Genomic DNA, 14,198 nt, shown 5'->3' on the forward strand with positions numbered 1-14,198 from the left:
ATACACGCACGCACGCACGCACGCACGCACGCACGCACGCACGCACGCACGCACGCACGCACGCACGCACGCACGCACGCACGCACGCACGCACGCACGCACGCACGCACGCACCACGACGCGAATGGCCCCGCATGCATCGCCGCGTTCATTTCACGCGTAATTGCAAGCGCGTCCCATTTCACGTCGGAGGATGTTCTATGCAGCTTCTTTGCACGTTGCACGTCTCAATATAGCACCCCCGTTTAGTCGCGCCCTGTACGATTAACTTGATTTAGGCATACGCCGTTTAGCGTCTCAACCACGAGACCGCCTCCGGTGATTTAAGGATGTCGCTCTTTGTCGCTGGCTCGTCGTTTTCTCGTATTAGGGGAATAAGATGATTAACACGCCCGACACGCCGGCGGAACGCTGCAGCATTGAAGCGTTGAGAAACGACACTTATAGGCCTAAACGGCACTTACAAAACTTTCAAGTTCCGTTTTTTCATTACCTCTCTCTTACCTATCGCCAATCTGCCCGCAAATCTCGCCATTCGATTGCGAACAAAATTAGAATGAAAATTAGTGCAGAAATTCTTATGTGGGTCTACGAATTTCGGTCTATATAATTATATACAAATCTAATATAAAACCTTAATTTATATTAATCAAGTATGCTACAAGTGAAGAGATTTATGAATTCACGAATCCAGTCAATCTATACCTATATATACATTATACAAACGCGCATATCTATGAATTTTTAAATCTACAAATTTACAGAGGTATTTAAAAACTGCATTTTTTGTATGAAAATATAGTGACTTTTTATGTCGCTTGTTATGTGACGCTTAAGGTATTTTTGGCTCGAAAAACAAAGGGCCCGCACGCGTATGCTGCATTCAGACACGCGCAAAGCAATCGAGGCGAGCACTTGCAGTGGTTACCGTACGCGGCGCATGGTAATCAGACGGCCGATTGATTAGCCGACAAAGCACCGCCGACAAATTAGAAGAATGCCATCTACGCGTTCTTGTCCCCCGCGCTTCATCGTACGTGTTACCACATATGTGCGTACACGCACGTGCTCCCACGTATTCCCGCACTAGCATGTGTGCGACCGTATAGGATATTTCACGAAAAGCTGCTTGAACATATACCTTTAAAAAATATAAAATACTAAAATATAATTAGGTATAAGAATAATATAATAATAATAATAATAATAATAATAATAATAATATTAAAGTATATTCTTCTTTGATACACGGAGAGAATTTTTTTTCATTTACTCTGCAAATCATGTTAATTGTGAGGCAATATAGTATTTAGGTAAATTTTACTGCACTACAATAAATTTTACTGCGAAATCTTATTGTAGTGCACAGTAAAATTTGCCTAAATACTATATTGTCCCATAATTAACATGATTTGCAGGGTAAATTAAAAAAAAATTCTCTCCGTGTGGTTACAACGGTCTCAATAAAAACAATTTCAGTAGGTCTACCTTGCCAGATAAAAATGTAACATTTGTATCAAATAAAAGATATTATGTAGATAAAGTTTCTATGTTAACCTGGAAAACAACATAAGGAAAATTGAGGTCAAAGCCACATAATCGTTTAACTCATCAATAAACAACTCTCAGTTATCTGTTTTATCTGGGTCAACAAAGCACTACATTTCTTGTAGATGAAATCTTTCTGGTTTATCTACCCGCCCGGATTCATTTGCCCGTGAAGATTTGACATAAAAAAACGACCGAAAGAAAACTTACTTGGCGTACGCTTTCTCCAGCAGCGCCGGCCAGAACTGATCGCTATGGCGGCTTTGCACGAAGGCCAGTCTTCCGTGAACCGCTGGTAATCTGTCGTCGACGAGAACCTCCACCCACGCGCCGCACCACCACAATCGAAACCTGAACACCCCAGCGTATTCTGCGGTCGGCGAGCCCGGTGGTTCTCCACCACTGCCGAAACCCTGGTCGGCCGGTACCACCCTGTAGAATAGACCCTTGCTGAGATGCAGCACTCCCAGGCATGATACCAGCCACTTATCACCTGTCAACAAAACGGCAATATCTTATACAAAATATTCTGTTTATAAAATTTAAATGTTTCATAAAATAAGAATTAAAACAATAATTTTGTCTTAAACAATTTTGTCTTAAACATTCAAGAAATTCCCTAAATATGTTATCAGTAAACTCTTTTTGCAACTACTTTTTCATTATTTCATCTTTGTTCAATAATTTTAACAAAGATAACATCTTGCCAAAAATATGAAATAATTTACGAAGAAATCTAAAAATTAAATACGGTAATTAAAAGAAATTCAGAAAGTTGAAAAAATTATTAATATAACGTAATCATTCTACTGTAACATTTTTAATTTTACTTTAAAATAATCGTTGATATTATTTAAATTCTTAGTAAAGATGCAATTTTAATTTATCGTAATATTCAACATTCTTTAAAACATTGACAAATTGTGGGATTAATAGAAATAAATTCTTTTTTAAAGATCATTAAAGATGGTGAAAAATAGAACGGCTCGGTAACGTTCATCGAATGTGTCTTAATGTCGTGAGAAAATCGACGTCTAGGATCCAAGAAACGACACCGCGCTCTATCTTACTGCATTCACTCACTTTACTTTCGTTTTCGAAGGTCTAATCGCTGATCGAGCGTTCGCTTTTACCGGCTTTTTGTCATTCGACGGAAGGAAAGAAAGGAAAATGGGAACAAATTGCTCGGACACGGATTTACATTGCCCACTTTCGATAATGACTCTCGTGTTACATTTCAGCCTTTAGGAGAGAGCACTAAAGAGAATGTGAATACTAATTTAATTTTATGGTTCTAAGTAATAATCCATAATTCTCGTCACTTTCTCTTATTTTTATTTATTATCATTTCAATTAATCTTAATTATTTATTTTATTTCCTTCAATTTATTGTTTGAAATACACAATTTTTCCTGATGCAAAATAATAGTTTTAAAAATTAAATACCAAAAAGAATTAGGCTCACACGAATAAACATCGATGAAGCTTAGTTTAATAATAATTTTATTATGTATAACTTTATATAATTCTTTATTCTCCGTATACTACATTTGAGATATGCTCGAAATCTCTCTCTACTTCGATCAAGGTTCATTGCAATCGATCGAAAGACAGACGTGTTGACACACCCGATCGCGAAGGTAGATCGCCGAAATTTTGCGGTGCTGCTATGTAGGTCGGTGCAAATTATTACATGTCGTCATCTTGCTTGGCTGTGCGTGCTGTTGCGTACACGTTAACGGGACACGTCCCGCCGCGCGCTACAGTGAACGCAGTTATATCTTCAGGAATGCGCCCGCATGGCTTACTCGAGGGCGCTCGACTTCCGGCGAGTCAGTGCAACACTCGTGAATTATATCCGAGCCGCGGAAGAGATTACGTCGCAGAACGTTCTACGGTGCATTAGCTCGCGTTTGAAGTGAAGTCATATTCCATCATATTCCATTTTAATTTCCCGAATCGGTTGTAGTCGTGAGTCCATTCGCAGGCAGAGCGAAATCCGAAGAAAGGAATTATTGTTGCAACGTGTTATATAATAAGCAGTAGGCATTGTGCATTTCTTCACTGCACAATGAGATTTAAAACTGATGAAAAGCTGAAGTTTGTTTCAGTAAAAGTAGAACAGTAACAGTATAATTAAATAAATTAATTGCTTGAAATAGATTATGTTAGACGTTATTTGTGATTAAATACAAGTAATTTAAAATGAAAAACGAAAATTACAATTATAATTTAATGCACTTTAATATTAGTACTTGAATCTAATTTACATCTATATTATCTAAAAAGAAATCAAGAACAGAAATTTCTTCTTAAGAATGTGGAATTTAATTATAATTATAATCACGTACGATAAAAAAATGTCATGATTATTATTTATCAATCTGTGAAAGGAAAACTGGTTTGGTTTCCTCTTATCGATTCCATTTCCTGTTCTTGACAGAAATCGAGAATTTCAAGCATCATAGTTTATCTGATTTACGCTGACCGACCATTATTAACGAAATTATTTTTATTTATTTATCTTGTCGCGGCGTTTATATATATATATATATATATATATATATATATATCGCAAGAAAATGAATGTTTGATACGATACGTAACATTTAACAAGTGTTACTATCTTCATGATTTAGTAATTAGCGGAATATGTTCCCGAGTAAGTTGCATGTTCAAGTACTTGGCACAGATTCACAACTTTCTAATTTAATTAATATATACCGTGCTCCGAATATATACACGAAATGTTACATCTGTCAGAAGAGGGTACGAGCGTAAGTTTTGACTGCAATTATACTGTTAATGTCATCCCCCTAGACCGTTTAATTGCGAATATTATTCTACATTAAGACATTAAGTCATATACTTGATTATAATGTAACATCCTCTTGTTTAAGAAGTAACGTCGTAAGTATGTAACCGCTTTCTTAATTGCTTAATTGATACCACCCACAAGCATTACACACGTACGTCTAATACGCAACGCACAGAAATGCCAACGTTTTCATGTCAATGACTGCAATTGAGATTCAGCTCTTGCTCTTCTAATTGCAAAAATTATAACATGTAAGAGTAACAAGACTAAGAGGAGCTATTTAAGTTTTTCTCAACATATATGTTGCTCAATTACAGAAAGATTATATATCTTCCAAATTAGTTGCATATCTTTAACAGTACAAGCCAAGCATCTATACGCCAATTTATAAACACGAATAAATTGAACAAAAATTACAAATTTCTAGGAATGTTTCTCTTCTCGATAAATTAATATGTTACTAAACGGTTCTTTACGTAAACAATTATAAAGTAATATTCTGTCGTGGTTTAAGTAACGGGCGGCTGTGAAAGCTTAATATTCGATTACAGACCCGTGGTAGTGAACTCGCGTAACCTTACGTCGCGCAAGAAGAAAAGGAGTTAGGTAGAAGCCAAGGTTTTCAAACACGTGTAAGAAACACAACATATCATTATGTCTATCGAGGGAATTCCGTACTGCCGGGATGAGGAGGAAAGGCAAAAGCGGAACGACCTGTTCTATCATATGCGGATGCCTCTCTTACGTCGGTCGCGTCGTTTATTTATGCACGTTTTACTCCGGCGACGTTTTTAGAAATATATTCTTCTACACATTCTACTCTTCTTCGCTCTCTGTCAAATTCTCCGTACAAAGTCATGAAAGTAGAGTTACAATTATCTCTTATAAATAACATCACTCACCCATCTTCCCAGGAATAACGTCGAACTGAGCCGGCGCATCGCTGACGAAGATCGGTCGATTGCATAATTCCTGTAACAAAAGAAATTATCTTCATTCTCTTTCTGTTTAGTTGACGTTAATAATTATTAAAATTTTAAGTAAATTTAAATTATTAAGATAATATGTCAAAAAGAAATTTTTTTTAGAGATACAGAGAACATCAAGAAAAATAAAACATTAAAATAATGAATAATAATAAAGTAACAAAGTTAATAATAGCAAAGAATGCATGCGCACACATTTATATATAAAAAATTATTTTAATAAATATAATTAGAAATGAGTCTAATGTAATTTTAGTGTTGATTATATAAAATTATATCACATTATATAAATTACTTTATGTATTACCAAACTTATTAGAACGCAACACATTATTTGTCATTGCATAAAAATTCCGTTATATATTTCCATTTACCCGGCATAATAGAGCAATACAATGTGAAACAGGTTCTACATATTATGCGAGTTACGAAGAATAGTGATTCTCGTTGCATACTTTTCTATTGATGTGTTCGTGATTCACGAGTTGTGCTATTAATTCAACAACTTTTCCGGCAAAATTCCTTCAAACTAAACGAGGCAGCTCGCTCACAATTTATTACACTTTAATTATGATTAATTATTCAACTCGATTGATCATTATTTAAAATTTATACTTCCATTGTCACATTATCTGTTATTATTCGTGCATTAGTGATTCTCGTTAAAAAAGAATTGTATTTATTTAAGGCAATTTCATTCATTTATTAAAAATCCAGGCAATTATTATTTTAAAAGTAGTGATTAAATATACATGAAGTTTTAAATAAAATTAAAAAAATAAGAAATATCGAATAAAAATACTGTTATTAAAAATAAAAATACTAACAATTAAACATTATAAAATATAACATACCATATTTACACCAAGCGACAAACATGTATGTAAGATGCAAAAATTTAGTGTAGACGATTAAACTAAACTCATTAAAGTAAAAGCAAAGTAAAAAGAAATCTCATTTGCAAAGTGGCTCCTAGATCTCAATCCTTGATAATCCCAATCCTTGACTTGTCGCAGCTTATCGCAGTTATAATGAGACATTGCAGGCCCATCAACGCTATAATTTACCAACAATAATTTTTATACGTCATGTAGAAAACTCTTATACATCATTTGTATTAGCGTTACTGGTGTGTATACTACGCAATTATACAGTCCAAAGAAATAATTATCCATTAAAATAATCACGTACAAGCCTTATGTTACCTTGTGCCAAATGGAGAAATGCTAGATTATACTAACGACGCGAAGCACCGTATCGCAATAATCGGGGCCGTATATTAAATAACTGTTCTCCAACTGTTGCATCCCGCGCTGGCGTAATACCATCCTGTTTCGGCGCGTATTTCCGGCCGGTGGCACGGTCGTGACGGGAATCGCAACCCGCGCGAGGACGATCTTTCGGTAACTGTGCTAAAAGCGCGATGCACACCACGCGCGCGTTTCTCCACGCAATTGTTGACCTTGTCGTTCGGAATGTGCGGCTGTCAGTGACTCTTATTGCGATCATTACATATATCCGACGCGACGGTGCACGGCCACGCAATGTCTTGTTCGGTAAGCAGAAAAGGTTACGCGTCGACGGCTTCACCTGCCGCCCGCTCGTTTCTCGTCTCTTCATCGTGCAGATTGCGTAACTGACGCCGAAGAATTGTTGATCCCGTCAACTAATCTCTGCTTTAATATTCTAGAATCACGACTATTTCAACTGTAAATTTCGAAAGACCTTATTTTACTTAAGAGAAATAAGATTCGAGGAGTCCGAAATCAGAATTCTGAATGTATTTGTCTCAACGTTTAACGCAAATTCAACCAAATATCTTTTATTAACGAATTCTTATGAATTTATTATTATTAACAGATTTATTTAGTATACAAGTAATCATAAACGAGCTAATTGAAATGAATTGTTATATATTTCAAATATCTTACATATATTTTATTTATAAAAAATATAATATGATTATTAAAAAAGTACAGTAATGTGTTGATAAGGTAATTATAAAAAGATCAAGATTTTGTGGAATGAATGATTCCGTTAGTTTTGCTCTAACTAAAAGACATGCTGTTCCACGATCATAAGCACGCAGGCGACAAAGCTACGTGTCAAGGTTGCGAACTGTTTTCGTTACGGTTCCTAAGTTTCACGTTGCACGTCTTTCCGTTCTTTAGGAACTGGAGCGAGCCGGAGAGGCTAATTTAACTCCAAGTTGCTCCCGAAGGAACGACTTCGTTGCATTAAACTAACAGAGGACTAAATCTTTTAATGTTTTATGCCCTGATTATAAGAAAAGATTATGTGTCATTCTTGATATATTTTTAAATGGAAAAAAACTTTGAACACATAAGAATATCAAAGTTTATTCATACTTAAATTTTAATTTTTGTCAAATGGATGAGACGTTAATAAAATTTATTATTAAATTGTGTATGCTTATAAGTAGATAATTATATAATTTCGTATATTTAGAGAATTAAAGCACATTGTTGAAAACGTTGAAATAAAAAAATAACTTTATGTTAATTAAAAGAGAAAAAAAATACAATCTTACCTTCGGCCTTTTCCATTGAAATTGGAACGGCGGTGTCTGGTGGTAAAAAACTGATGCTTGTGTCGCTGGAAATTCTGGATCCTCCCAGAGCTCACCTCGTTTCAAGCACGAACGCTTGATTCGTTCGTACTCGCTCATTACGTCCTGAAAATTAACAAGGACAATTTTAATAAATTAGAAGTTAATATTACACTATTAATTTAAATATTATATTTAATATATTATTAATATGTTATATTTAACCTTTTAATTAACGATGTAGAAAAAATAATACAATTTAATGTTTAAATCTTATAAAGAGCAACGTAGATTGTAATCATATAATGTATCTTAATATATCCTTAATTATATTGATCAAAACAAAACTCACACACACGCATACATATAATAGCTTTTCCCTAATTAAAGCTGTTTGAAATTTTCGAAAGTAATTTTAGCTGTTCATAAATGCGTACGAAGACAAAAACTTGGTATTCTCTCGACAGAGAACTTCCTAGTTAAGTTAAATTAAAAGATTACGCGATCTAATTAATATTAATGGCTCGTTACTAATAGAGGGTGAGAATTTAACAGTACCTCTAACCGCATATCGTATCCTCATTCTTCTCTCCATCTCATCTCGTAATTAAGGCACATCCTTGCGCGCAGAGTAGAAGAAGCTCAAAAACTTCTCTGAAATACCGCAGTGCGGTTCTTGCGACGATTAATAATACGCATTAGCAAAGTTGACGTTTAAATGGCGCGAGAGTACGATCAACTTCCTAAACATTCTCACGCAAAATTATAATGGCAATAATATATTTGAAAAGAAACTTGCTGGGGAATAAAAGAGTGTAAATCCATAGACGTCAGGAGTACACGATTTCTTGCAAATTTTCATTCTAAAATGTTTGATTAATATGAAAAACTCTTTCGCGTGTCCCTGTGATCAAAGAATGTTAAGCACGTTGCAATCTCAAAGAATATTAGCTTCCAGAAAATATTTCGCCGCGGGTACTGGTTCAACACTTTTCGGGGGAACGTTTAAAATTCTTTTGCATATCCTTTCCCACGCCACGAGCGCACCACGTTGACCTCCATAGATCCCTCGATAGCGCTCTCGAACGAGCGACTCGCAAAATTTTGCCTCTCTCGCGAGGTAGACGCGTCATTGATCCTAAAAAATCTCGGTAATAATACCTTGTCGACCGAGCAAGGAGCAACAAATCACTTTCGCAGAATACCTATTCGCGCATTCGCTAATCGACGGCGCGTTTGTGACCTCGATGCGCGCGTCGATAAAGGTTTCAAGCTCATCGAACACATTTTATCCAGGTCGACACTCTTTCTCTCTCTCCTCGAGTTTTCACTCGTCGTCGCGATACCGAGTGATACACTTCTTTTCTTTTTTACGCGGTATTTGACAGGAAATAAAAGTCATTGACACCTCTTCACACGTGAAGGCTTTCGGAATGAATTACGGCGATTAGCCTCGCCTGCCGCGTCCGTATAACACGTGACTTTATGCACAGTTTTGTTTCAGCGGCGGTGTAACCGGCACTTCGTATCGACGGTTTACACCAAGCTAAGCGATGATGCTCGCTCATCTAATGGACTTTAATAATACGGCGTTAATGCGAACGCGAAATTAAGAAATATCCTGCCGCGGCGGCACGCCGGATATTCACGCGGAATATTCGCCTGCAAAACACGCGCGCTACACATCGTAACCTGGGAATTCATTAATATTAATGCTCTCGTGATTATTAACACATTCGATACTTATTCTACTAATGCCTCGTGCTTATGTGATAAATCAACATAGAAACGAGGAAGTAAGAAAAGAAACATCTTGTCTACGGCTGTAGAATATTTGTTCCTTTACTTTCAAGTCATTGTGTAATGATATTAGTCACATTTAAAAATGTGTGTTATTACGTAAAAAATATTGTAATATAATATTCGTAAAATATTTTTTATATTCTGTTATTAAATTTCAAAAACATTACATTCAAAAATATTATATTTATTTACATTTATTTTCCACATCTCCAATAAGAATTATTTAAAACAAAACATTTTATTTTCCTAAATAATTTTTGACCAATATTTAAACAATATTATAACTATCGCAAATAAATAATATCATTTTAAATTTTAAATTCTATTCAAGCATATTCCATTTTTGCAATTTGTTAAATTATTTTATTGTTTATGTTCTTTTCTAATATTTCAGTTTGCAAAATTTTCTTTTCAAATTCTTTACTCAATTGCTTCCTGTAAAAATCGAGTATTAAAATAATCTCGCTTTAACAAGCATCGACACTTATCACGTTGTATTCGAAATATCAGCTTGAAACCGACATCCACGCTCATTCTATCCTCGCCTCTTCTTGTTGCAGGATAAATGTCGCCATCACAGTGATTGGTCATTGAATCGTTTCTACGACGGGGGAGATGTCCTCCACGCCTCAGTGAGCCGTAACACCGTCATTATATTTTGCAACGGCCGTTGATAACATATTTTCACCGCGTAGGCGATAATGCGTTGGGAGAAGGTGTGCGCCGCGCGTGGTCGTGAAAGCGTCACGATTGCGAAATACTCAATTACACTCGTCGGGGCGCCGCGCGTTCCGGTTTCGAGCATTGTTCCGAGGCCAGCTAATTTCAATCGGCGTTGGTGCACCAATTAAAATCGTAATAAAACGGCAGCGGATAATTAGCGAGCGGGCCATAGGTCCTCCTGTCACGCTCATTCAGCACGGAGTTACCGCGCGTTTCTTTCCGTATTTCTTTCTCGGCGTTTCCCCTCCCCTCTTCCGATATACTATGAGCAATCCTGTTTCGTCGCGTGGAACCGCCTTGGCATACCAGGTTGAGGCGTGCCATTTTGCATTGTCGTCGCTTGACAAAGAGCTACAGCGGAGTCTAAGCTATCTCTTTCGTAACAGATCGATCACGGGACAATTTGACGTTTTTCGCTGCACCTGTCCTGTGATAAATTGTCTGCGGAAGTATCAACAAGCCTGCCTCGCGCTCGCGAACGTTTTCACAATATTTTACATTCACTTCTTGCGATTGAATTAAAGCCGTTTCGTTTAACCGGATAACTGTAAAACCGGTAATAAGATTAATATTAGAAAGCATTAAAACGAGTCTCCCGCGAGATTGTCAAGATCAGTATTTTTTTTTTATTGCTAAGAATAAGAAACAAAGAAAAGTTTGCAGAGAGTCAACATTTTTACACGAACAAGGAAGTAGTCTGCCTTGCGCGCCTTGCTGTTTCGTAAATCTCGAAAATGGCCCTTAATCTGCGTTTCCGAGCTCGGAGCCACTTTATCTGTCCAAGAGCAGCACGAGAGGTACGGTTATAATGACTGAAATTGCGGAAGGCCAAGGAATACTATCGTGGATCCCGCAGTCCACGTCGGGTGAGGTAAGCCATAAAGGCTTTCTCGACGACCACCGACACACCGTGTAGTGGTCCGTGCGCCTCAAGGCCGCGAGAGAACCAAGCATGAAACTAGTTCGACCGGTACGAGAGTATATGGTAGCTATTATATACCTAACGTGTATAGTAGATCGTTCAAGTGTTCGCTTTAGCGGAAGGTGGTTGCTCGGGAATCCAATGCGTAAAATGCATCGGCTTCGGATGCATCTTCTGGGATGCTATTCGAGAAATATAAAACTAGAAATATCAACATTCCATCTTTCCATTCATTTTCACACTATCCGGCTATGTTAGTCGTTCAATTCTTTGATTGTCAGAGACATTTTAAATCTTTTTTTATATAACGATTCAAAATCACGACTAAATCAATTTTAAATATCTTAACGATCGGCGAACATAAAACTTGCCAAAACAATTTGTGTGGCTGTACATATTATATATTTAGTAATTATTGTTTTTAAAATAAAAAGAGAAAGAGTTTCTTGGATGTATATGTTTGTGCAAACATATACATTCATACAATAAATAAAAATAATTGCCGTAAAAACAAATAGATATATCTGCGCAAGCGAGCGCGATCGTTGATGACTAATCGTATATACTTTCTACTGGCCAGGGCATTTTTACGCCAGGCTTGCATATATGGCCTTGAGACTCAGGCGCATCCGAGCGGAGTGCTCGCAGGGCGAAAAAGCGTGCTCCTTCGTCGTGACTCTGCAAAGTGGCGAATGATCGTGCGGAAATACGAGAGCTTTTGCGTTCTTCCTGTCGCGATTCTTGACACGTCACTCTTCGTAAGAACGTTTTAGATGCACGAGTCTCTCGGACGGAAGAATTTTACGTCGGTCACGTGTTCCAAAGGCTTACTATTACGTTCACTTTATGCCACAAAACGAGCAAGGCCGACCGCGCGCATTTAATCGCCGCACACGTTTGATCGCTAATAGGCGATCGAGCGAGCAAAAGCGAATTTTTTTACAAAATGCAATTCACAAGAAACTTGTTCCATAGAAATAAATTGTAGCACACAAAGAATATCAGTTATTTTAGATAATGAGAATTTCGATTCTTCTTTTCTTGACATCTGTCTCGAAGAAATATAAATTTTAGAAAAATAATGTATGTTAAATATTGCATTCTGTGCACGTTTAATGTTAAGAGTCCTCGAATTAAGTCTATCTAATGTTTCTTATGTGTTATATTATCAAAATAAAAATTTAAATTAGTCAACAATATTTGCTAAATATCACGAAAAGTAGCTAAAATATATGCTCGTAAAAAAGTATCTTTATATTAAGAATTATTTTTCATATTATCTTATTTAGACAAAAGGAGCCAATTTTAGAGAGAATCTTATCTTGGGTATGAGAATGACTATCTATGACAGTAAAAATATTTATTAGCTTTCTCAACATCATTCTCTTAATATAGCGAATAAGCCAAGATGCATGTCTATGTAACGGTACTCAACAGCGAGCACTCTCCGTAACCTCATGAACTGCGACCCTAATTTCCTCCACTCTATTATAACTCGCTCCATTTTTTCCCTTCGTGATTATGCCGCCTCCGTAGATTCCGTTGCCCTGCTCATCAAAACATCAAAGTTCCTTTACTATTACGTAGTGCAATCATGAAGCAATAATAACTTGATATTACAGATTAAAAAAGTTTGACTTGATTTCTTATTAATACACTTTCATAACATCCAAAATCTTTTTTGAGAAGCATGAGAATAGTTTTATCACTATTGATAAATATTAAAAATAGATACAGGTATCGGATAAATCATTCAAATTATATTTCAAATTCACATATATTTGTATTTTAGATGTTTTCCTATTATCTATTTTAACATTAGTTTTATTTTTTTTAATATACTATATGTATGAAATATAAAATATAAAATATACTCTATATGTGACGCACACACATAGAGAGAAAGAAAGAAAAAGGGAAAGTTAAAGTAAAACATGAAATAAATAACTTTACACTTGAATATGACAAATTATCCTGCGCTTCCGAGTATCTTCCGTTAAAGATATTTTTATTGTTGCTCGTGCGATAGTGTTTCAAGGTGCGTTTACGAGCACGAATAAAACCGAGCACTCACGATGGTTCCATACTACTTCGCACAAAGCGAAGCGGGAAAATGACGAATAATTTCGATTACGCATAATTTGTCGGATCCTGCCGGTTGCACTGTCTCTCGGCAAAAGCACTTTCTCTCCTCCATCCAAACACTTCTTGCTCTTATGAGAACTATTCAACTTGAGAACTGCAATTCGAAACGGTGTTCCGGTGCGGTCGCATTTTTTAATGTCTCACCTTACCTGGAAGTCGAGCGTAATGGTGTCTCGCTTTAGCGTCACCTCCGATAATCGTTTTCGATCGATTTTCCTTCCGATCTCGTGAGTGCAGTTTTGCATAATCGACAATTCACGCGCGCGATTTCCCTACCGGAAATTCGAGGCATGACACTTCCGCGGCGCCGGATTCAGCATTTTCACTCGGTGCGAAACTAGAAACTTAGAAAGTTGGCACCTAAACGTATTCAAATGCCTGGCAATGCAGAAAATCGGAACACGAGAGCATTATTAATCTTTTTGAAGCGAGGAGAAGCGTGTAGACGAGAAACTTGTAATACGGAAATTAGTCATTTAAATTAGAAATTTGCTGATAAGCCTCTAGCAAAAGAAAAGTTCTAAATAAAATGTAGTATGATAGTAAGTGAACCGATTCGAAGGAGAAGGGTGAAATATCTTTTTCTGTATTAATTTAACCGATTCAGAGGAAATTGTTGAAACAGGGGAGAGTTTCCGAAATCGTACCACTTAAGGTATTTTTATATATAGGTATTTTTAGTTA

The 14,198-nt window shown here is 36.4% G+C and overlaps 1 protein-coding gene across 1 annotated transcript in view; it reads right to left on the reverse strand.

The window, feature by feature from the left end:
* LOC105455909 (calpain-C) overlaps window positions 1-14,198 on the reverse strand; it is a 32,815-nt gene that overhangs the window by 11,954 nt on the left and 6,663 nt on the right. Inside the window, exons 2-4 of the mRNA XM_011699620.1 lie at window positions 7,904-8,047; window positions 5,269-5,338; window positions 1,759-2,041 (exon numbers count right to left, since the gene is read on the reverse strand). Of these exons, the coding sequence (XP_011697922.1) occupies window positions 1,759-2,041; window positions 5,269-5,338; window positions 7,904-8,047 (497 nt within the window). The remainder of the gene's footprint in view (window positions 1-1,758; window positions 2,042-5,268; window positions 5,339-7,903; window positions 8,048-14,198) is intronic.

This window comes from Wasmannia auropunctata, unplaced genomic scaffold (genome assembly GCF_000956235.1).
Source record: "Wasmannia auropunctata unplaced genomic scaffold, wasmannia.A_1.0 LD336106.1, whole genome shotgun sequence".
Classification (NCBI taxonomy): domain Eukaryota; kingdom Metazoa; phylum Arthropoda; class Insecta; order Hymenoptera; family Formicidae; genus Wasmannia; species Wasmannia auropunctata.